General features: G+C 38.6%; 1 protein-coding gene across 1 annotated transcript; it reads left to right on the top strand.

Annotated features, from left to right (window-relative positions):
* The first annotated feature begins 1,347 nt into the window (after positions 1–1,347).
* On the top strand, positions 1,348–24,807 carry LOC140244166 (ATP-binding cassette sub-family C member 8-like). The gene is made up of 31 exons (XM_072323799.1): positions 1,348–1,905; positions 2,369–2,617; positions 3,171–3,365; positions 4,070–4,231; positions 5,012–5,167; positions 5,684–5,818; positions 6,069–6,231; positions 7,014–7,054; positions 7,321–7,554; positions 9,167–9,340; positions 10,069–10,147; positions 11,166–11,268; positions 11,792–11,890; positions 12,438–12,603; positions 13,760–13,897; positions 14,182–14,386; positions 15,438–15,646; positions 15,817–15,980; positions 16,331–16,400; positions 17,583–17,740; positions 18,325–18,417; positions 18,685–18,787; positions 19,410–19,523; positions 19,727–19,838; positions 20,366–20,493; positions 21,259–21,337; positions 21,507–21,615; positions 21,994–22,097; positions 22,771–22,904; positions 23,761–23,823; positions 24,450–24,807. The coding sequence occupies exons 1-31, from the start codon at positions 1,348–1,350 to the stop codon at positions 24,585–24,587; spliced, it is 4,635 nt and encodes a 1,544-aa protein (XP_072179900.1). The 3' UTR covers positions 24,588–24,807.
* Positions 24,808–25,774: the final 967 nt, after the last annotated feature.

Genomic DNA, 25,774 nt, shown 5'->3' on the forward strand with positions numbered 1-25,774 from the left:
GGTCATTAGACGAACCGGATATTAGACCAAGTGGAAATTAGACGAAATGGTAAATAGACGAAGTTGTTGTAGCCCAATTGGGTTTAGCCCGAATGGTGTTAGCCCACCTGGTGATTAGACTAAGTGGTAACAGCCCAACCGATAATTTACCTCTGATATTATCTCTATCCGAGTATGTTATGTAGGTCTTATACCGGTAGTCTAGCTACCAGTACGTATCATGTTTAGTACCGTATCAACATATTGCCCCAAATTGAATCTTTGTCTCCTATTCAATGCACAAAATCGAAACTTTGGCAAAAGAAAAAAAAAGCCCTAGGAAATACAGTTTGGTTCAAATTCGACGATTATTATCTATTTTAGTAGTCTTTATTATCTCTCTATTGCCATAGTACTATAAGTGCTATAATTATGTGCTTTTGTGAGTGCGTAACAGCATTCAAACGTTCATTTTGATAAATTCCATGTTGTGCCCTGTGTATGAGCGTGTGATCTCTTACAATTTGATTATAAGCAAAGACGACTTGTAAATCTGTTTTTCTTTGGTGCGTTTTTGTAATAATCTCAATTAATTTGATAGGCCTGATAAGTTTTTGACAGAGGTGCTAAACTCACTGATTCTCTACCAGTACCGTACTTGGTCACTTAGGGAGCCCTATTAAAGACAGTTTTATTTTGTTGTTGTTTTGTTGTTGTTGTTTTTTTACCAGAGTGTGATCACCGTTGTGTATACCCTATAATGCAGCCAAAAAGCCCAAAGAGTAGGTCGTTATAACATCAAATGGCTCCTCCATGTAGGGAATTTATAGCGATACAATCTATAAAGTTTCCTTAAGACGGGTAATCATAGGCCTCAAAATATGCTGATGAAGGTATGATGGCGAATGCAAAATTCTATACTGTCTTTTACATCACTCTTGTTTGTTTACAATGGATGTGGACAGGTTGAATTTAATTACGGATGCCTTGAAAATATCGAATATATCCTCTCTCAGCCTCAGACAGCATAGCATTGAGATAATCCATGAAATACTAGACTGATCGTCGGCATCACGTTTGCATTATAAGCGAGCCAATCAGAGTGTTCAAGGAAAACTTTTAAATTGGAAGCAGAAAGCAGCGCTCTGTGACAAAATCAGTATTAGAATTTTGTTTGACCTGTTCTCTCAATGTATTTCATACCTTATGGTTTAGTTAAAGGTCCGATAATGTACGGCATTCCTTTGACCGAAGAAAAATAATTGAAATCTTATTCTTTTCTCTTTTTTTATTCTCAGGTATGGGATTAGCGATGATCAGCTATAATGTGCATAGTATGCGTGTTACGGTGTGTTTATGACCGGCATGATGATGTCTTCAACATGGAACTGGTTTTGTGGAAAGAATTCTTCGGTACCTAGAGCGGATTTCCTAAACAGTGCTTGTGAAGTAAACACATGCATTGCACTGACGCAGGCAAGTTTTATTGTCCTCTTCTCCGCGGTTTTGCTCTGCCTCCGCTATTGTTCGGGATACCGGAAACGAACTCAATCGAAATATTATGTATTCAGACTGCCTGGTCACGTGACGAGATGGATATTGACTTTCATCATCCTGGTCGTAGACCTCCTAATGATCGCTGAAGGAGTACTGACGAACGGAATCCACGAGCAGTACGGTTTCCCAAACCAGCCACACCTGTACGTCCCGGCGGCCTTGCTGACCGTATCTGGCGTGGCGTCACTCGTTTACTATCACATGATGGAAAAATGGAGAGCAGACAATATGATTCTACTTCTACTTCTATATTGGCTCTCATCATTGGTATCCGTTATGCTAAAGTTGGTGTACTTATCGAGACTGGGCGTCGCATCGGTGCAAGTGTTTTGTTTCGATTTAATGACGTCGGCAGCTGCATTGTTCACGGCAATGTTTTTTCTTGAAACATCACTTTTGTATACATTGGTGAGTTGATGTAAATGATTCGTGTAATGTAAGGCCTCAAATCTCTTCATTGCAATACATTCAATACACATGTGGATCAATCTTCAGTTTTCAAGAGGACAGTTTAAGCAGTCTAACCCCCCCCCCCCCCCAAAAAAAAGAAATGAATAAAAAAGAGAGACTGAGTTATTGATCCTTTCTTGAAATATATGTAATGAAGAATAACCGACTATGTGAAATTACAGTGTAATGTCATCATAGACATAGGTCATTTGATTGAATATCGGAACTCGGCTTTATGTAATTCTATGCACTGTTCACATAATATTTGTGAATCTGCTTGTACACGTTGAGTCAGTAAATTTCTCATGGCTGCGCGATGTCAATGTCGAATGTGTACCTCTGTCCTCGGCATTGGCTGATTTTTTTTTTCTTTCACATCAAGATATTTAGAAGAGTGCCTTCCAACTACCGGCCAACAGTGCCACCATCTTCCAGGGAACCACCTGATTCTATGAGGTACTTGTACGAACTCTCCACCTTGCTCTCTGCCGTGACCTACTGGTGGTTGAACTGGCTCTTCAAGGTCGGTTACCGGAAGCCAATCGAACCGGCTGATCTGGGGACCATGCCCGAGTGTCACACATCCACCTTCACCCACTGCAAGTTCAAAGAAAATTTCACAAGGGAGAAGGTGAGGCATGGGCGTGCCGTGGGGCTCGTTTGAAAATTATCAAGAGTTCTGAAAGATATCAGTTTACCTCGGCAGTTTAGCATCAGCCAAAAGAGGTCCTGATAAGAAATTTGTACACCGTTGATTCTTTTGGTGTTATTTTATTTTTTTTTTTTTGCTTTTCAGTAATATTATAGTTCACTCTAATAAATAGAGCATCGCATCGCATTAGAACTATTTACATTTTGTTGTGAAGCCATTTAACGTCACCCAGACATTATGACGCATTTTGCTCTCCACATCAAAACGGGGGATTTGATTTCAGCTGACGCTGAAAGCAATCTGAAGACAAAGTGTCCATGAAAAGGGATCCGCCATCTTTTGGTGATCGCATGCTGTCCAAGTTGTAATGTGTTGCATAATGTTGACCATGATGACAATAAATGGGCAGTGCTTCTTGATCTGAGTTGATTTGCTCGCAATATCTTGATATGACCATTGAAGTAGGGCCGAAATGTAGTAGCTATGTTTGCATGATAAACCATACTTTCAAAATGATTCAAACTAATAACAGACTCGTGCGCAGAGGACAGGAAGTGACGTCAGTATATATCGTGTGTATTGGAGGACTTATGCAACGACCATGCTCCTTGGATACGTTCTGAAATTGCTTGGGGATGCAGCTCACTTTGTTGGTCCATTCTGCATCAGTGGTATCATTCTCTACGTCACGGCTTCACAGGACGACCTTGTTGAGCCTGGAGGCGAGGTATGCTTACACGCAATCAGGTTATAGATTTGGGAGATTTGATCACTGTATACGTAGTTGCTGTTTCCGACTTTTTATTTTTATATTTCTGTAGCGGTGGGACCTGTCTCGACCTTTTTGGTGGAGCGATGGTTGATTTAGTCCTTATGTTTAGTCCTTGCCGTTGTTCACTTGATTGTACACAACGTCAGTGGCATCACGGAGTGGCGTTCGTAAGGTGATTCGTAGACTCTCGTTAGTGTTTGAACCTTCCATTTTACCACTGATGACATACCTGTTGCTCCAACAGTAAAGAAGTTAGAGACAGCATCGCAAGTCTTAAATGAGAATAACACTAATGAGTTACCAATGAGAAAATATAGGAAATTTGTGATAAGTGTATTTTGAACTTCGAGTATCAATTTGCCTGTCATCAAAAGATCATTGTAATTTACAGACCTACATCATCATTCTGCCCAAGGAGCTACAATCCCAAAATGACATTACCTATAAACTTTCAAGGAACGAGATACCAGCCATCTAGTCATTTTGATAAAATCATATAAAATTTCATAAGCAGAATACATTATGACGTGCTCTTGTTCTCCTCAATTTTGGAAACTTTCTCTTGACCACATAAAATGGGACTGCATGGGCATGATCTGCTGTTACATTATCATGAGTATAAAGATCTTCCTTACGATATTATTATTTTTATCTTCCAGAGTGATGAATATCATCACTACGTCACTGCCAACCAAGTACTCGCGAACGGATTCATCCTTGTTGGGTTTCTGTTTGCTTCCTCGGTCCTCACGAGTGTCTTTGATCAGAGCTGCGCGTACTTCTGCTTCATCGAAGCTGTGCACGTGAGATCCGCCATTCAGGTAGGTGATAACAGCTTTTACAATAGCGATCTGCTTGTAATATGCCGGGCAGTTACCACTGACTTGCGATCGCTACTCACGCCATGATTGGCCGTTGATAGCTTTTGATATCCATCACAATGAGTGTCATGATTAAAATCATAATCTTAATCGTGGAGGTAGTTGTGGTAATCTTATCTGATCTTGAGGTCAGTCTTGGCAATCGCTTCTATCATAGGATCAGACAAGTTTTAGTTGGACGGTTCAAAATTAGTATTGTCTACAATCTGATAAGATCTGATAAGATCACTATGACTACACGATTCAGGCCACGATTTCAAAAGTGGTGTTAATTATGACAGACATACAAAATTTCTACGATCAGCGACTAATGGTCAATCGTGGCACGCGTAGCGGATCACACGGCAGTGGGAACCCAGCAAATATTAGTATTTGATGCAATGACGTGATTGTATTCCATTGGTAGGAATTCAACTTATTTGTGCTAATCAGAAATGTGTGTGTGTGTCTGTGTATTTAGTGATTTTAGTTGAACCATAGAACTACTTCCATAGTTTAACTGCTGTAGATGTAATTGTAGCATGAACATTGCTTTTGATCCTGTATTAATTTTGTGAAATTGTGACTTGTGAAATACTTGTGATGTGTATTAGTTGCAGATTTAGTCCTCAGAGTCAAGGAGGATCTTGAAATTGCTGAACATATCAACCCCTGCCCCCGCCCCCTCCCCCCAAAAAGAACTAGTAGTAATGGTAGAATACAATGTCCTTTATTTCACAGAGCATGGTTTATGAGAAATCTCTGCGACTCTCGTCTTACGCAATAACAGGCGGGCTAATGACCACTGGCCAGATCACCAACCACATGTCCATCGATGCAGCAAATATTCAAGGGGCCTTCAAAATGGGCATTGAAATGCTAACCATTCCTGTAAAGGTAAAACAAATTTACTTAGGTGTGTCAATTTCACCAATTTGCACAACATTATGATATTTTATGTCTTATGAGAATACTGTCAGTTGTAGTTACTGTCAGATGTAGTAATTATTGTTACCATCACTATCATTTAATTTTGTATCATCTTATTTTGCTATACATTGTATTTGATGTATTTTTCACTGAGAAATATGAAAGTGAATTGAATTGTATTCTTTGTACTCGTGCAACCTCGAAAGCATTCACTGAAAAATATACCCTAGAATGTCTTGTTCAAAGGCTAACATTATCATACATCCTAGTCATTCAGCCAGGAAATTTGTATAATGACCCACCCCCACCCCACGTGATATTAGTCTCATGGTATTGATATCTGATCACTCGTTGAAATTTCTCCATCTCTGTAAACTTTATATTTCGAAGACCATTTGAAAACATTGGAAAAGGTGGAAATTATATCAGATCACATCAGCATGTTTGACATGAAATTTTGATATACTCACTTCTCTTTTAAAGATTGGGGTTATTCTCTACCTCCTATATCGCCAACTTGGAGTGCCGTCACTCATTGGAGCGTCTCTTTTCATCATCATCATTCCAATTCAACTGTTTCTCGCGGGACTGAAAACTAAATATGACAAAGAAATCATGGTAAGTTATTTTGACAGAATTACCTACATAATTCGTTAAGTTGAACATGTTTGGTTCATCCATACACGGAAAATGATTTTGACTACATCAGTAATCGTCGTAATGAAGGGAAGCCATTGTCGAACTGTGCTTACTTAATGATAAGAGTCATAAATGCAAAAGAACAAAAAAAGATTTCAGCGTGCTTTGTGCATGGAACAAGACACTACTATAACAAAAGCATGTGCTTGAACGTTCATTTCCCCCTTAGATTCACGCCGATGAACGTATGAACAAGTCTAGTGAGATGCTAAAGGGAATGAAGCTTCTTAAACTGTACGGCTGGGAACGCCTCTACTGCGATTTCGTGAAATCTGCCAGACGAAAGGAGTTGAATAAACTTTGGAAGGCGTATTCAGTGGAGGCAACAAATTGTAAGCATGTTACTTTGTTAACCCCTCCGCACACCTTATCTACTTTCCATTACTTTAAGTGTAATGCCATCAAGACCATGCATGCGAAAGTGTTCTACTTCATGCACTTCTGCTAGTTCCCTCTTCTCCTCCCATTTCTCCTTCTTTTCTTGCAGTTTTCCTCTTTTGTCCTTCCTTCGTTCCTGAATTTGTCTTTCTTTTCTTTCTCGTCTACTCCCGTCCTATTCCTCTCTCTTGTTTTTCTCAGAGTTTGATTGTAAAACAAGTTAAGTCCATTCTTGGCAGTTTGAGATATTTGGAATTGAACGTGGCCAAAAAATAAAAAACAACAACAACCAACCAACCAACCAAACAAACAAACAAACAAACAAACAAAATACTGAGACGTTTTTAACCATAAATTCATAACTACGGGACGTTTTAAACCGTGTCTTCAAGAATATTCCATGTTATGCAACTTGTGAGGTATCATAGGAAAGGTTTTATTTTGTTATGTTCTAAATGGTGACGGACTTAATTTAAAATGCTTGAAAATAGTGCTTAAGCCGTTTTACTCTGAAAGTCTTCATATGCTCCAGCCAGTTGACCACTATCGGGTTATATTCCAGGTGTGATATGACAGGATACATGTAGATAGGTGTATGATTCTACCATTTCCCCACGTCCTTTGATGGCGTGTCATTGGACTTACATTGTGATCAAGGAATAGCTAGGAAAGTACACATCATCAGAGAACTAAATTTGAGTTTGATTATTTGTTTGTTTGTTGTTTCTGTTTCCAGGGATGATTAACACCGGAGTGCCCGTCGCCGTAAAACTAGTGGTAAGTTGAAACCTTTATCGCAACTGCTGAGATTTGTGCACTGAAGATCACACATTGCCTTATACAGTATATGTCGATTCAAAGCAACAGAGAGAATAGTTTTGAATACTGTTCTCATTAAAATCAACCTCTTTGTAAGTATAAGGTTGATGGTGCTTTAATATGAAAATTGATATCATCCATGGATAATACAGAATGCAGACTTTCATGGAAACGTTTACAACTTTAATTTTCTTTCATTTCATCTCGTATTCTACATCTCCCAGTCGTTTGGAATATTTTCGAAATTGACTGGCAAAGATCTGACGCCTGATGTCGCCTTCTCATCATTGTACCTTTTCTACTCCCTCGTCGATCCGATGTTCACCCTACCGTACACAGTCAGTCTCAATATCGCAGCCTACGTGAGTTCCAATCGAATTCAAGCGTTTCTCCTAGCACCAGAAGTCGATCGCAGAGGGCTGCCTGACGCTAATGAATGGAGTGAAACTGGTGAACCAGTGAGTACTGTGACAAGAAGAAAACGCTCTTAAAACAAGAACAAGAATAAATTCCGTCATTGGTGGCGTCAAGTACTTAACAACCTCGATCCTTATCATAATCAATACAAGATTTTAATTAACTGGCCTTAAATCAAAGCTAGGCAGTTCTAGAACTAGAACCTCACTAGATAAACATTTGATTACGAAATACTGGTGTTAACAGACTTTAGGTACAACTTGTATTTGTAGAATACAAGTTTAGAATTCTCTACCTGCCTATATACATCTAGCCACTTCCGTTGATCAGTATAAAACTCTACTGAAAATTAATTTTTTTTTTTAGTGTATAGTCCTTTGGAAAGGTCCAGTTGTGGGTTGGTTGATGGAAGTGCACGCTGACATTGATATTTTGCGTTTATTTATCGTACTTACAATGTATACACTGTATTTATTGTTTGAATTATATACGCTGTTTGGGGTATTATTAGTTACCCCCTGCTTGTTCACGAAATATGGGCAAATATCTACGGTCTGGTGCCATATTCCATGAGGCCGAAGGCCGAATGGAATATGGCACCAGACCGTAGATATTTCCCGTATTTCGTAAGAACAAGCAGTGGGTAACGATTTTATCTTTTAGTGTAAGTGCTAACCTTCTTCTCGCTGATTTCCTCTTGTGAATGATGTTGAAATCGCCGGCTGTCGGCCATGTTGACTTACGTCTCGCGAGCTGATTATGTGCGCATACGTACATGCCATGATACTGTAGTAGCCAGATAAAAACATCTTCAAAGACAGCGCGTCTCAGCTCAGGCAAAGACGCACATCTGTATCACCTGAGACGCGTTGTCTTTGAAGTTGTTGTTGCTGCTGTCGTTTATCGAGCGTCTTTGCGTGAGTGGTCTCAGGTGATGTGCGTAATACGCTTGAGGACCGCGCGCTGTCCATTTGTTTTGTATAGGATTAGCGTACACTTTCCTATCTTTTCAGTTAAGCGTCTTTGGTACACGCGCAGCTAGCTATGTGATATCATGGTCATCACATCACGGAATACGGAATATATTCTGTGGTGGATTTAGCGCATGCGCACAATATGACCTTATCAGGGAATACGGGATATATTCAGTGGTTGATTGACCAATGAGATTACAGAATTCACAATCACTAAAAGATAATTTTTATCATTTTGGATTAAGTATTCATTTTCCCGTAAACTGTGCGCTTAGAAACATCCGTATTAAGTATCCTAATGAATGTATTGTATCATTATTATTATCATTATTATTATTATTATTATTATTATTATTATTATTATTATCATTATTATTATAGAATTCGTAGAAAGTGATCACTGATCATCCCTACGGACGTACGCAAACATGGTACTGTATGTCATGCATCTTATCGTACTGCCATTTTTTTTTCTGTAATTTTCATGGCTTACAGCAGTGTTTCAATGAGCAGATATTAATCACTGTGCACTGACTCCAAACAGTGTGGGAAGAGACAAGATTTGAAAGAATATAAAATGATAGAGCGGACCTAGAAATTTCGTATACATCTAGGTTATGTTCTCTGAGTGAAAATTGCAGATACATGTCTTCTTTTCCCTGTTTAAAACATGTTACAGAATTTTGTCGTCGACGTCCGGAGAAAATGGACAATAAACGAAAGTTTGCCCTGTGAAGACGACTCCGAAAATGTGTTTTCACCATTTCTTCAAAAACCGTGTAATGATGGCAATGTTGGAGCGACCTCATCGAACTGTGCTAGTTCAGTTCTTCCAGAGGAAGTCGCTATCAAGGTATTAGTGGCTTAAAAGTCATTAGCCCTTATCAAATCTCCTATTTTTTCCTCATGATTATCAAGGGTTATATTCATGTTAATGTTTTATTAAATTATTCCATTTCTGCATGTTTTCTTGCTTTCTTCTTAATCAGAGTACATGGTATATGAAACACTTCAATATCATACCTGCTAATTTTCACATAATAATCACAGTTCATTGTATTATTCTAATGTTTCATTAGATTAAAATGAAATCTAGATTAAATTCTTTCTTTTTATAAAATCTTTTTGGACACCAAATTTAGCTGTTGGGTCGCCAAAAAATGATATTTGATGATTTTGGGGGGCCAATCATAGGCCACTAAAAGGTAAAAAAAAAAAACCAAACAAACAAGAAGAAATAGTGTCAAGTCTTGCCTATGGAAAATTGAAAAAAAAAGAGCAAGTCAAATAAGAATCTCATCAATTGTCGTAGGACCAAAAACACCGTTGTCATAGCAGGACCCAGAAAAGATCCGGTAAGTGTGAATACACTAGTAAACTAGTCTACTTAGTCATCGCTATGACAACAGAGTTGTTGTTTTTCAGCATTCTCAACCAGACATGAATGTCTCCTATTCTACTTTGTACTCGTATCACTGATGTCACTATATACCTTTCTAATTGTGCACTAATTTCTGTATGTCCTTTGATAGCGATAAAAGATATGCTCAATTTCTTTCATCTCTATATGTTTAATGACAGGTAACAAATGGTACGTTCACCTGGGATCCGGAGTCCAGCCGTCCATGCCTGCAGGACATCAACGTCGACATACCACGAGGTATCATTTCTAGGTTTTGCCAAGTCTTCATGAACCCCCAAATCCCTTGCCAGCAAGAATGACATTTCATGCGTCCATTTTAAGTCCTTTCATATAATATACTTACTCACATGAAAATGCTAATTCTTGCACCATAAATGCATTAGAAAACATAAACCTGTTTCATCGAGTTAAGTTGTTAACATTTATTGCAAACTATTGTTTACGCGTAATTATTTTTTAAAAGTCATTTGGAAAGACATGGAAATATCTGACCATAGCATGAAGAAACTGACATTGCCTTCTAGGGAAAGAGATACATTTTGCAGACACAAAGTGAGGAAATGCATTATGTTGACTCTCTACAGGTTTACAAGCCCGCAATATCAGATTTAGGGGTTTACATTAGAACCAAAGAGTATCAGCTATCCACATATCGTATTATACTTTATATAATTATGTACTAGATGATGCTGCCAGCAGCGTATCAATAACATTTTTGAGAGATGGAGGTTGGTTTAGTTTAAAAGGATTGACTTGTTTTGGGGTAAGGGGTACGAATGGTGCGAGATTTTTTTTTCCCTTTCATGTATAGGAGTCACTGCAAAATCTTCAATCACTTTTTTTTTTTCCCACTGAAGGGGGTACAAACAGGCGCTAAACTTAAGACCAGCAATATGAGGGAAAAAAGAGGGGAACAATAGTACCATACCATTGCCCAACAGGCGCCCCTCCCCCCGCACATCTTTATATGTAGCAATTTGACAGTAAGTATGACATCCAGGGAGATTAATGACTTCATAATAAGCATGGACTTTTCGATTGATATACAGTGCACTTGACTTATAACAAACACGGTTATTACGAAATTACAAAGTAAAGATTCAGGCTGCAACTGCATCCTCTCTGTGTATCTTATTAATTATTTGTTTTGGTTATAACAAAATTTCGATATAGCGAAAGAAAATTGCCGGTCCCGAGGACTTTGTTATAACGGTAGTCCACTGTACCGTAATGCGGTGTCTTATGTCATTCTCAGGTAAGCTGACAATTGTTGCCGGGTCAGTTGGGAGTGGCAAATCATCTCTTCTCGAAGCCATCCTCGGGGAAATGACAACGTTGCACGGCCAAATACAAATTAGGTTAGCTTCAATGAGATTAAAATCACTGAAATGCTATATCATATAACACTTTGTATATTATCTCATTTCCTTAAAAGGCGAGCTGCGCTAGGCCAAAGTTTCGAACAGTTTTATGGTCTTGTGAGTTTCAATATCATAGGCTTCCTGTGCTAGTAGAAAGCAGAGTTAAGTTAGCAACATTTGAATGATGTGCAAATCCAGAATAAGAATTGATGGAAGGATTTACATTACTTTCGTTGCCAAGTTTTTATGTTATGGTTTCATGGTACCCGGGCCATGTTGCATAAAAAAAAATGCAATCAGTCATAAGTCAGAAAATTAAACGTAAATCAGGTATCAGCCAATCAGAATTGAGTATTCAGAGACTTATGTTCGATTTTCCGACTCATGTTTGATCTCAAGGTTTATTCAGCATGGCCCAGATCAAACTCGGTGCACTGAACAAGGTCAGCCTGGTTTAGAAGTGCTTTTCGCATTGCATTCGTGTTTATTTGTTGTTGTTTTTTTTCTTCAAATTTTACAGGAACGACTCGAGAGTAGCCTACGCCCCTCAGAAGGCATGGTTGATGAACAGATCTTTAAGGGAGAACATCACGTTCGGAAGACCCTACAAGCATGACAGGTACATTTCGTTCTCAAAACATTGGAGAATTGTGTCTTCATTTTTCTTGGAAATATACTTCGTACGAATATATTTCATTTATTTCATAGTAAGCATAATTTTTGTGGTTTTCAGTAGAAGTATTTGGTTTAGTTTGGGAGCATCGTTTGTGTATGCCATGGAACGTCGTGCGTGTGACAGAGTGTTACTCCATGGAGAAATCAACAAATATTGTCAAATCAATTTAAGATAACTAGGAAACAGTAGTTACAATGCTGATTATGCCATGATTACACTCTATTCCATTCTGTTCGTGAATCAAAACACCTGGAGGCTGTAGGTGATGCGATAATCCCAAACAGAAACGAGAGATAAACGGAACAGGCACGCTCTTACATATGTCCTAACTCGAGGGCGGGTCATTCCTTCAGTTAACATGATCAATATTTTGTTTTGTTTTGCAGTTCACTTAAAGCACAGTGTTGCATTAGTGTGTTCCATTTGAAAGTTGACGACTTCCTGAGTGTGTTTGTTGATGCATTGTTCTTCAATTGCATCCGTCATACAGATATCGTGATGTAATTGAGGCATGCGCTCTCGATCCGGACATAGCCTTTCTCCCAGACGGGGATGAAACAGAGATTGGAGAAAAAGGCATCAACCTCAGCGGTGGACAGAAACAGCGCGTCAGCGTGGCCAGGGCCATGTATTCTGGCAACGAGATAGTTATTCTTGTAAGTTAAATTTTACCCCTTTCCCCGAGCCCCCTCCCACTTGTAGATTGTGGGCCGAGTACAGGCAAAACTTTGTTTTGTTAAAGGGGATGGCTAGTAACTGATGAGTGGGAATCAGTGGGAATGCTGGGGGATGATTGTTCCAATCCTTGTGGGATTCATTTAAGAGTACATTATATATCTCTTCTTGTGTGAAAATTATTTGCTTCAGAATGGTCTCATATTCAAGTAATGTGCAGTTTAATGTTTCCAGGTTAGCATGCCTGTACAGTGACGGGGCATTAAACTGCACATTACTTGAATATGAGACCGTTCTGAAGCAAATAATTTTCACACAACAATAGATATATAATGTACTCTTAAGTGAATCCCACAAGGATTGGAACAATCATCCCCCAGCATTCCCACTGATTCCCACTGATCAGTTACTAGCCATCCCCTTTAATGTAGAGTGTCGAATCCCAAATGAATTGTATGCTGGTCATAGGACGACAGGTTTTCCTCTTTACCTGCAATTGCAACTATCTAGTATGGTGGTGCGAAATGTTTTACATTTTTGGTGTTGGTGTTGAAAAAATGACACTAAGCAACACTACAGTTTGGAAGCAGTGTATAAAAACAATGTGAAGAGAGGTATGGTTACCAGCGAGCTGTGTGGTAGTGGAGGTAGTTAAGTAGGCAGAATGACAACACACAGCAGTTACCATGTAGTGTCACGTGCTATACAAACATAATGAGAAGTATTTTTCATTGAATCTTAGCTGCTATGAATTTCTTTAAATTACTGAACCACACATGTAGATGAATGTTGCAAGACTAAAACTTTCGTCACGATTTGGGCTCCATCCGATTGATAATGACTACCATTACCTTGCGTTGCTGATCTTAATCTGTTCGTTCAGAGGCAGTTGACAACACCTGTACGCATTTAACACCACCGTTGCGTTCAAACACCCTGTGTTACGAGCTGATGCTTTTTGATGGACTGATTATCGTATAATCATCATTGTTTTGCAGCCGATATCCCCTGTAATCCGACACATGAGTATCACAAACAGTAAATGTATATAGGTCATCCATTTTAAAGGCTCTTCTGTTCCCTACTGTTAAAGCAGTTGTGTCTGTTTTTATGTCTTTCTATTGTGTGTTTCGGTAGGACGACCCTCTGTCGGCGCTCGATGCACACGTAGGCAGACATCTCTTTGAAGCGGGCATCACAGGCATCTTGAAGAGGCAAGAGCGAACTGTAATCCTTGTCACTCATCAACTTCAGTATCTGACGAGGGCTGACAAGGTGAATATAATTTTACATGAACAACTTGTTTCTGGACCCACAGCATATAGCAGTTGTATGCTCATGCAAATGAAGTTGTTGTTGCAAGCTTTGACATGTTGAAATGCTTCCTGTGAAGTACTTCGTACAATTACCCGGAGTATGCTGTGACTAGAATTTCAAGTTTTTCTCCTTATTAGATTTAGATCAAAACTAGTGATATCATAGGTTTTGGAATGACATTCGTTGACAATGAGTATATTTATATGTGTTGTAATTTCATGGTTAATATCATCTACATGTAGGTCATCCTCATGAAAGAAGGTCGCATCTTTTGGGAGGGAACCCCTGACAAACTGGAGAAAGTTGGGCCCAGTTTCACTCCCGACTGGCAGGGAGGGGATTTTGGCACCGACGACGATGATGAAGGGGAACCAGGAACAAGTGGGGAGAACATCAGAGAGAGAGGACGGTCGAGCAAGATGCAAGTCATGGAAATTTCATCTCTAGGTAGGGCACCGAACTGTTTGACTTATATAGATTTGTAAGTGAGTGGGTGTGTTTGTTATCGTGAACAAAATAGGAGCAGATCAGTGATAAGAAGTAAAATTTTGAGCTTGTCAATTTTTATGCCTCCGCCCGAAGGATGCTGAAGGCATTATGTTTTCGGGTTGTCCGTACGTCCGTACGTCCGTCCGCATTTGTTTATGCGATAACTCGAGTAATATTGAGTGGCATTTTACCAAACTTGGTCCATATGTAAAGTATGATGGGGCAATTACTTGATTAGATTTTGGGTGAAATCGGCTGAGGTCAAAGATCAAAGGTCAAGGTCAAATCATGGAATCATATCCGTTTACGCGATAACTCACGATTGGATGAAGCAAAGTTTACCAAACTTTGTCCAAAGATCACAAATGATGGGGCAATTACTTGATTAGTTTTTTAGTGAAATCAGCCAGAGGTCAAAGGTCAAAAGTCAAGGTCAAATCCTAAAATATATCGGTTTATGCAATAATTCAAGACTGGATGAAGCAAATTTCACCAAACTTGGTCCAAGGATGATATTTGATGGGGCAGTTAATTAGTTTTTGAATGAAATCAGCAAGAGGTCAAAGGTCAAAAGGTCAAGGTCAAATGCTCAACATTTTACTATTTTTACCATATCTATGCAATTCCTGAAGGTATTTTCTTGAAACTTAGTGTAAACATGTACTACCAAATAGAGATTCTCCATAGGTCAAAGGTCAGGTGAAAACATTAAAATTTCACTTTTTTCTCCATATCTCGCAAATGGTTCAAGGTATCTTCATGGAACTTGGTACATATATACATGTTCTGACTAGCAGGGATTATTGAGGGAATTTAGGGGTCATGGGTCAAAGGTCAAGGTCAACTCAAAATTTCACTATTTCCCTAGGAGAACCATGCATTATGGCGGAGGCATATCAGTCGCCATAGCGACATTTCTAGTTATACAAATGCAGTGCCGATGTTATCCTGTCCCTGTGCATTTCGAGTTTGAACATTTATTTCTTTTCCATTTAAATGCTGTCGGTAGACAGCGAAAAGGGACGGCTGATTACCAAAGAAGACCAGGAGAAAGGCTCTGTATCTTACCAAATCTACTGGTACTACCTACGAGCCGTCAGCAAGTTAGCAACTCTCGTGCTATTTGCTGCCCTTCTCATCACGTCGAGTCTCGAAATAGCAACAAATTTTTGGCTGGCTGAGTGGTCTGATGCCAGTACCAGTGCTATTTTTACTCAGGTTGGTCCATCGAGAGCTCTGGTGATTTGTGGTGTGCTATCAAATGGATGATATCCATTTACTTGTATGTGTTACTTTTCTATCCATTAAAATGTTCCTTTATAAACCAAACAGTTCTAACTCATTCATTTGATTATTTATGTATTATTAACTGTTTTAATTAATTTCAGGAAACACACGACAATGACTACTTTATATCAGTGTATGCTCTCTTCTCGGGAATGCACCTATTCTTCAATGTCCTGTGTATAGTCAGCATCTCCGTTGGCATTTATCATGCCGCCAAGTCTGTACACATGGATATGCTGGACAACGTGGCGTCAGCTCCAATGCGGTAAGCAAGGGAGACAAATTTAGCGTTCACTTATTGGTATTTTATGTGGTCATTCACTAATATACTTGCATACATTACCGTGTGTTTCGGTAGTTTTAAGAAGTAGGGATATCTTTGGTTTTCTAGCACTCAATCACGGATACTGATGGAAATTTTGTGAACCAACTGAATTCTTGATCTCATTAAAAAGCTGTTGTAAATGAAACAACTAATGTAGCGTAAATGATGTTGGGGTGTATAGTAAATTCAGTCCTGGAAATACGTGGAAGCAAATCAAGTTTGCCGAGTGTGCTGTAAGATCTGATTACTCATTTAAGTCTCTGTTCCTCCTTGATGTCGTAATACCACAGATTCTTCGACACCACCCCAGCTGGTCGAATTCTCAATCGTTTTTCGAATGACACCCAGCTGATTGACAAGGTGAGAAAGACAAAAAGCAAGCCAGAGATAGATGGGAAGGTGGGGATATGTTTTGCAATGTATTGCCCATCCGATTTAACGCATAGAAAGAATACGTATGGTCATTTTGTGTGTATAAATAAATTATGATTGCAATCAAGTGTTGTTTACATATCTATTTCGTTGCTTATATTTTTTTGATTTTTTTCCCGAGGGTGATGCAGTTTGGCGACATTTCATCACTTTACTACTCTCTTCTTGGGATATCATTACTTTCGTCTTATTATGCTCCACATAATATGCACATTCCGTAGAGACAGTAAAAATAAGGCAAGTCAGATCTGGTTTACATGGATAGTATAGTGTTAGTTTAGAGGGGGATTCCGCTTTTAACCTTTTGCGAAATACATAGAAACCGCTTTCTGAAATGTTAAAGAGCCTACAATCCTAGAAGAAATCAAAGTTTATTTGATGAAAATTGACTTTGAAATTGCTGAGATGTCCAAAAACAAAGTAAAACAAAGCGATCCTACTACAGTTATATTGAAATGTGGGTCCTGACTTTTGTTAGGATCGCTTTGTTTGGGATATCTCAGCCATTTCAAAACCAATTTTCACCAATTTAAATAAACTTTGAATTCTTCTTAGAATTATAATTATGTTCTTTCATATTTCTTAAGAGGTTTCTCATTATCTCACAAAAAAGTAGGAAACTTAAAGTCCCATCTTAACCGAAACTATTCCATTCCTTTGATTGTGATGTTGGAGTTGTTCGGGATACCTGTCAGATTTCATTAGTGCAAATTGCGGCGTATCTGTGCATGTGCGTTCATGGAAACAAAGCAGTGTTAAAGGTCTTGAGTTAGTGTTCAAACTCTTTTTAGGAAACAAGAAAGAGATAGTGTGGCACGTGTCAATGAGTATTGGATCACTTTTTACATCATAGCAGATCATAATATACTAGCGAACACTGAAGGAGAGGAGGAGGCTACTTGTAGACTAACATTTAATATTGTTAAATGTTATATAGGGCACAACTCACAATTAATTGTATCACATCATTGTACATTTTCATTACAGTTTACTCAATCATTCATGAAATTACATATTTCTTAGTGAATTACTCGTTTATTCACTTTATTCGTTCGTTCGGCAATTATTCACTGATGTAATAAATTATGTTATTTGCTTATTGCTGTTCAGGCCCTACTCATATCAATACGGACTGTCATCTTCCTTGGGGCTTCTGTTATTTCATCCTTAGTGGTCGTAGTTGCAGTCAGCCCGTACTTCATCCTCTTTGTCATTCCTGTCGCTATTGTCTTTGTACTCCTTGTCGTTTACTACGTATCAACATCAAGGTAATATTTTCATTTGTTTTATTTCTGTTTTGTGTTTCTGTCTGTTTTGAGGTGTTTTCCCGTTCTTATTGATTGTTAAGCGTCCACCATGGTGACTTGGACCCCAACATATGATTGGCCTAGGGTTGACTCATAATACAGTTTTCAGTGTGCCGAACAAAGGGTTAGTCAGCAAACCGACATTCAAAAGAAAAACACTCGATGATCCTGAGTTGTCCTGACGTCCTGATATCATGTGTATAATTCGGCGGGAAAACATTAAGGGGTCACATAGCAACAATGAAATGCACTTGACACATTGGGCGTTTCTTAGCAGTATCGAACAGTGGAACCCTGATCGATACATACTGTTCCAAAGTTGCCAATTGTCCATGATTCCGAAAGCTGGGGGGCATTTCATGAAGCATTTTGTCCGACAGCTTTGTTGGACAAATTTGCTCTCAGCCAATCAGATGCAAGGATTTCGGTCCGTAACTTGTAACAGTTTGTCAGAAAAATATCCGACCAAAATGCTTCATGAAATGCCCACTGGTGCTATTAGAATTTGATCACCAATGATCTGTTTGTGGATTTTCTTTCTTCAGAGAACTTCAGCGGTGTATGAGTGTGACGCGGTCTCCGGTCTTTGCTCACTTCTCCGAGACCTTGGATGGCTTGTCTACCATCAGAGCTTTTAGGTATATCAACCTTGATACATTTTCTCCAGCTAGATTTCGTGTGCTTATTGATACAGTAGACATTGATTAATTTTTAACCACAAACAGTTGTGACAGATTCCAATGGTGAAATATTCTTTTTTTTTTCTTTCTTTCTTTTGAAGGATTAAGTTATTGTTGATTTCAACAATTTCTGAGTATAAAAAGTATTCGCATCATTTATGTAACGTTGAGTATAGCGGTGCTGGCATGCCGAAAACGCTGTGTTTCTTTGTGTTTTATGAGCAGGATGGAGAAGGATTTCTTTCAAACGGTTCTCGATCGAATCCTCATTAACAACAAGACGTGCGTTTACATGGTTGCCGCCCAACGATGGATCATAGTCAGACTGGTGAGTAGTGGGCAAGGCAAACATCCCTGCCAGGAGGATCAAGTTGTTTGCGCGTACAAAGGAAAAATAGCACTCGAAAATAAGATGTTTTAATAACCTTTCTAATGTCCCTATACCTGTGAGACATTTTTTGTATCATTATTTATGAAAGCAAATCACATTGCATGTTAAAAAGATAAAGCCTGTGAAGAAAATACTCCAAGACAAGATGTAAACTGTAAATTGAATTCAATTCCGTATGTAAAAACTTGGTTCTGTTGAAAAATGACAATATACTTTAATTAAGATAATGAACAAGACCATAAAATAATTATTTACCTTTAATGCCCTATGAAATCCAGGTTATTACCCATGGTATTATACCTGAAGCGGACGAGCACCATTCTATTGTGAACCATTTTTTTTTCGCAATGTATGCTGCTATAATGTTGTTCTTGTTGTTTTTAACCCTGAAATACTATTTCTCATGGCGCATCAGAGTGAAAGGTTTGCCGTGAATGAGAAGAACAGCTAACGAGTGTCATATGCTTTCTTCATTTTATTGTGACTCCTTTATTATCATCGCTTTGTATGCAGGTTCGAATTCTTGCAGTTTTAACCATTTCTTTCTCCCTTTGCGCAGGACTTTCTTGGAGCCATGACAGTCCTTTTTGCAAGTCTGTTTTCACTCCTTGGGGCGCTCTACTTTGGCTTGGAGGCAAGCTATGTCGGCCTTGCAATTTCCTACTCCCTCCAGGTAATCAAGCAGGAGATAAATTTTTGATATTTCAACATTTAAAAAAAAAAGTGAAATAATGAATAATGGAACTCTCTAATTTCGTTCCAGTATCGAATGGATAATATTACAATGAAAATTTTAAAGATTTAACGGATAAATATCAGTAGATAGATTCTCCACATGAATGTAGTACATGCGACGTGTTCTTCTTCCTCTTTCAGATCTCCCTTTACATGGATTTATGCCTGAACGCAGCTGCCGCTGTTGAGCTCCAGATGAATGCTGTTGAAAGGGTAAAATATTATGCGGAGGTTCCCACAGAAAACTACACAGGTAAGCAGAAGTTGGGCCACTCCTAGCTACTTGCTCGTGCCCAAGCTGCTGTAAACTATAATTTGAGCACTTACACCTCACACGCTTACACACACGCACGCACGCACACGCTAACACAGGTGACCACAAGCACGCTTCCAGTACATGTTACAGATTTAGCTGCCATTTAGGACCAAACAATCACTTATTAGACTTTGCTCATTGTCGTGATGGGTGCTACAAAGCTCACTAAGTTAATGTAGAAATAGAGGTCTCTGGACTGGCAAACTTGACTGTAAAGTCACTTGGAAGCTACCATTACATATTTGGGAGAAAACTAAGAAAAATGAGGGGGAGGAGAAGAAGAAAGGAGAAAATAAGAAGAAGAAAAAGAAAGAAAAAGGAAGACAGAGAGATGGTGAAAGAGAAACGCGCAGCAGGGTCGATAGTGAACACTGATGAAGTGCATGATACTTTGATATGTGGATAATTATGTATCAATGTTTGTTGATGTTATAATAGAGAGTTACATTGGTTTGTCATGCTAGGAGTGGATCCTCCTTCAACATGGCCGGAGAATGGTGAGATAGAACTGAAAGGCATCAGCGCCAGATACCACTCCACTCTGGATGCCGTCCTGAACGACATCACCTTATCAATACCGTCCCGTCACAAGGTCAGTCTTCTTTAAGCGTGTTATAAGTTATTATACCCTAGCTTTCTGAGGTGCTATACCCATCCCATACCCATCCCTTTTATTGTATCCTAGATTCACTGGGCTGGAAACGTGAATGACGCTCCAGATAAAACTGCCTAACTTATGTGTATAATCAGCGGTGGCATGGAATAGGCACGAATACATGTATTTGTTTGTGTTAAAGGGGAAGGCTAGTAACTGATCAGTGGCAATCAGTGGAAATGCTGGGAGTTGATTGTTCCAATCCTTACGGGATTCATTCAAGAGTTCATTGTATATCTATTGTTGTGTGAAAATGATTTGCTTCAGAATGGTCTCATATTCAAGTAATGTGCAGTTTAATGCTTCCAGGTTAGCGTCCCTGGTCAGTGACAGAGCATTAATCTGCACATTACTTGAATATGAGACCGTTCTGAAGCAAATCATTTTCACACAACAATAGATATACAATGAACTCTTGAATAAATCCCATAAGGATTGGAACAATCATCTCCCAGCATTTCCACTGATTCCCACTGATCAGTTACTAGCCTTCCCCTTTAACCTTAGACTTCAAAGAAGTGTGTGTATTTTACTGTTAACAAAATCCATACCTGGCATTCTTTGCTTTAAAGAGAAAAGAAATGCTGCACCTCCTTGTAGCAATAGCTTTTGATCGTCCTCACAAATGAATATTTTATCACAATACACTTGTGTGTTTTAAACTAATGAATAATATTTGCTCTGTCATGTTTATTCTACTAGCTTGGAATCTGTGGCCGGACTGGAAGTGGAAAATCCTCTCTCACGCTTGCTTTACTTCGAATAATAGATACATTCAAAGGTAAGGAATCCATGTTCACTTCTGTCCTACGAAAAAAAAGGAGAGCTTATCGACGGTTATTCGTGTAGCTACTGTCAATAAGTTTTACTGTTCTGTTTTGAGGGAGAAATATTACATGGTCATTATTCTTACAGAATTTCGATGGCAATCTTCTTAAATGTCTTTACAGGTCGTATTTTGATTGATGGAGTGAACATAGCATCGGTTCCACTCTTAACCCTTCGCCAACGAGTGTCAATCATTCCTCAAGATCCATTCCTTTTCACTGGTTCCATTAGGTAAGTCCAGGAGCCTCTCAGTTGCATTGTTATTATAAATCTTGCATGTGCATTTGTGTGTGTATTTTCTGCATATTCAAGTTGGGACGTCGACATGTTAACAAATCTTTATTAATTGAAGTCTAACCTTGACTATGCGTCTCTCTTAGGATTTGTCAAATTCATATTGATTGAACTTGTAGTATGTACATGTAGTCATCTTATGTTCAAGCAATGTATGGAAATGCAGTATAGACGTAATGTGTTACCAAAGGCTTCGTTTTTATTCGTGTATTTTGCACATATATTATGATTGATTTGAATGGATTTGTGGCTATAGTAGCTTTGTCACAAGTCATATAACGATATATTATGTGAGATATTGCTGCTTTCATTCAGGAACAACCTAGATCCGTTAAAAACTAAAGGAGACGATGACCTCTGGCACGCTTTGGAGATCGCTCAACTGGCAGCTGTGGTTCGACAACTTGATCAAGGATTGGGTGATTTTTTTTTTATCATTCTTTTAAAGATTTCATACGTGATTCTGGAAATGGTTCTCGAGTCGTAAAATTTCAAATACTGGAAACATACTTTCATAAATGCAAAACAATAGGGCCTACTAATCCTTGGGTTTAGCAAGCAAGGAGCCGTTGAAAGCACAATCACTCTGCAAGCTTTGAACGTAACGAGTAAATGCAAATTTTCTTTTGATACTTCGGATTTTACAAGAATGAAATAAACGCAGCAATGAAATTAAAATCTTGCTTAGTCCCTGGAGTGGATGACCAAATGGTTTATACGCTAGCCATCCAGTCTGTTTGCGACAAATGAAGATGTTTCCCTTTTCGAGAGAAAAGATGCAAAAATAAACGATCGATAAAGCAAACAAACAGACAAACTTTATCAGGACGAGACAGTCTGACTAAATCTCACAGAAACCGGTTTTTGTTTGTTTGGTTTTTTTGTGTGTGTGCGCACATAATTAGCAGTTTGCAAATAACTGCTTCGCCTAGAGAGACTTAACAGCTTTGCTAAGCTGCATGCGCCACAATTTGACTGTTCCAGATGACCAACGATATGTTGCCTTCTAATACATGTACTGATAAGAACAAAAAAAAAACCACAACAACAGCAACATCAAACAAAAACAATCCTCCCTGGTTGCCCCAACAGATTCCCAAGTCACCGAAGGCGGGCAGAACTTCAGCGTGGGTCAGCGACAGCTTTTCTGCCTCGCACGGGCCTTCCTGAGGAAATCCAAGATCGTCATAATGGATGAAGCAACGGCTTCAATTGACCACGAAACGGTGACATATCTCCTTTTGCCTCTCAACCTGTTCCAAGTCATTAAATGAATTAGTAATAATGATGATGATCTATAGTCCACCAGTGATTGTCTCTACAGTGCCAGAACTGCTCTCCCACTGGGCCCCCACAATTATATCCTAATTACCCAGCATTACTACTTGCCTATTTGTGCACATGGTTTCTGAAAGACACGTCGAGAGAAACACTGCTTTTGGGTGTACACCCTGTAGGTAGGATTCAAACCCCTGCACCAGAGATTATAGCAACATATCACCTCACCACTATGCTTTGTTCCATGTATACGAGCAGCAATTTTGAACCACTTTTCTGCCGCTTGTTCGATATCGTTATAATGGTTTCAATCACATCAAGGTTTGATTTCATAACCCAACTACCAGCCTAAATTCAAAGTGAAGATTGAATTCGATCTTAATGATGAAAGTAACATTGTGAAAGATATTCCTCTATCTCATTCAAAAGGAAGAGTTGATGCATACGGTAGTAGAACAGATTGAGGTCATTTTTGTGTCTTCCAAGTAGCAACACGCATGTACTCTTGAAGTTACTTCTTGTTTTTGAAAAGTCATCGATATCATTACGATGACAAGGCACTAATTGTTTCACCTTATGATAGTAGTTAGCACATTGACCATGACCAAATGAGCAAGATATATAGATTACTTCTACAATGTTATTGTACGATATTGATTTTACGATTATTGTTTTAAGACATGTATGCAATGCTAAACATTCTGTGTAAAATATATCAAACATGATAAAAATGTATTTGTGAAGAATTGCATGATTTATGACATTATGTAAACATAAAATATAACTTTATGATGTCTCGTGCAGGACCAGGTGTTACAAGACGTTGTGAGGGATGTCTTTCGAGATCATACAGTCATAACAATCGCTGTAAGTTCAACTGGTTGATGCTGGAGTGTGAATTGATGACGTGATTGCGTTGCCACAACATGGTGTAATGATAGAAATTATTCGATTTATATTGTTTGCATGGTGACAACATATGCTGTTATGAAGACGTAATCTTTCGTTGACTTCTAGGAGTTGTGGATACATATATGGATATATATATATTTTTTTTCAACCCAAATGACATCCTGACATTTTCCCTTAACTCATCTTTGTTCGGTCTATTAATTAAGGACAATATCCGATGCTGGCGAGTTATTGCATTCAGCAGCGTATAGACACCAAATAGAGACCAATAGAGATATAGAGGTATAGAGACCAAATGATACAAAATGTTCAATGAAGAATTTGTCTGCCTCCTGTTTGTAAGATCACAACTGTTGATCTACGTTTTTGATAAACATGTCCACGTTTGCTAAAATGTAGATCAACACTGTACAAATTCAATTTGTACAGTCGGAAGACAACTTGAAGAAAACTCATACCTCATATCTTCACCCCTCTGCCTAATAACCTCTTGCTTTCATTTAAAATGTAGGATGTTGTAAGAATCTCATTCAATCATTTTCCTACCGATGTGACAATCTCTTCTACGCTTTCTGTTCCAGCATCGAGTGGGTACAATCTCAAGCTGCGAAAAGATATTAACCCTCAGTGATGGGAGAGTTATTGAGTACGACTCGCCTGGGAATCTGCTGGAAACCAACGGCAGCGTGTTTCGGGCATTCATTCAGCAAGGGAAGTGAAGTCCGGTGGAATGCAGAAGAGAAGTTATCATGCAGATATGCTTCCTTAGGTACTTGTTAACTATAGAATGAGGTTTTTCACGGTGTACTCCGTGAAGAGAAGTCGGAATTGGCTCTCATTGACAACACTCTGTGATCTGGAAGCTGCTCAGATCCAAAGAGTTTTGGAACACAAATTTGTATTATTTTTTTTTTCTTTTCAACTCTTGAATTCCATGCTTCTGGCAAATAAGCATGGAGTATATGAAATACTGTTCAATGTTTTTGTCTGTAAATGCAGACTTTACTACGTATATTGGTGTGTACAAGTGTACTTCCTCTTTTTTTTTCATGAACTTTTGTGCAATTTTGAATCATTTTTACGATTGTCACCTGTAGGTGTAAGATTGTTAAGATTGTACAATGTACTTAAGCAATGCCGCTGGAACGGATCAGTGCCAAATTACTCGTAATTTAAGGAAGAACTATTGCATCATGTAACAACTGTAGTGTACCATCTGTATAAAAATGGTTGATTTTAAATACTGAAGAATCATTGCGCTGTTAGAGACTTGAGGAATAATTACCTTACAAAATAGGTGGGACTAAAGAGGGCAGTATTTATGTGACACTTTTCTTTGCTTCTATGTGCAATTTTACTAAGATCTGACATTAGGTTTACACAGAACTCGGGACATGAGGAGCAGCTAAACTAAATGTCTTTCGAATTATGCATTTATTCCGTTGAGTAAATGTGCAAGAAAAGAAGACAGTAAATAATTAAGCCTTAAAGACGATCTTCCACTGTAGGCAATGCAGCAGTATCTCACTTGAAAACCTTTGAAAATGGCATTTGTGGGAGATTTGGTTTTTCGATTGCATTGCAGGCAGAAAAGGGAATCGTTGTTTGCGATATAGTATGTAAAAATATGTATATAGATATATATATATATATATATATATATATATATATCCTGCTCCTGTTCAGTGTGGAAATACACTATTTCCAAAAATTGTTACAATGTATCATACATGTACTTTAACGATGAAAACTGAAATACAGAGTGTGTTCAACACCACTGAATTCTGCAATTTGTGAAGTACCAAATTAACCTTGCATGGCAACCAGTCAAAACTTTCCTGCAGTAGGGCTGCTTGATATGAAAACATAAGACATGCCTCAGGTGAAGGCCTTTTTGGGCACATAA

The sequence above is a fragment of the Diadema setosum genome, chromosome 2 (genome assembly GCF_964275005.1).
Source record: "Diadema setosum chromosome 2, eeDiaSeto1, whole genome shotgun sequence".
NCBI classification, from domain to species: domain Eukaryota; kingdom Metazoa; phylum Echinodermata; class Echinoidea; order Diadematoida; family Diadematidae; genus Diadema; species Diadema setosum.

Coding starts and splice junctions, on each gene's coding strand:
- LOC140244166 (XM_072323799.1), top strand. CDS start 1,348: ATGATGTCTTCAACATGGAACTGGTTTTGTGGAAAGAATTCTTCGGTA. Junction 11,269..11,791: donor CACGGCCAAATACAAATTAG/GTTAGCTTCAAT, acceptor CAAATTTTACAG/GAACGACTCGAGAGTAGCCT. Junction 18,418..18,684: donor TCTACCATCAGAGCTTTTAG/GTATATCAACCT, acceptor TTTTATGAGCAG/GATGGAGAAGGATTTCTTTC.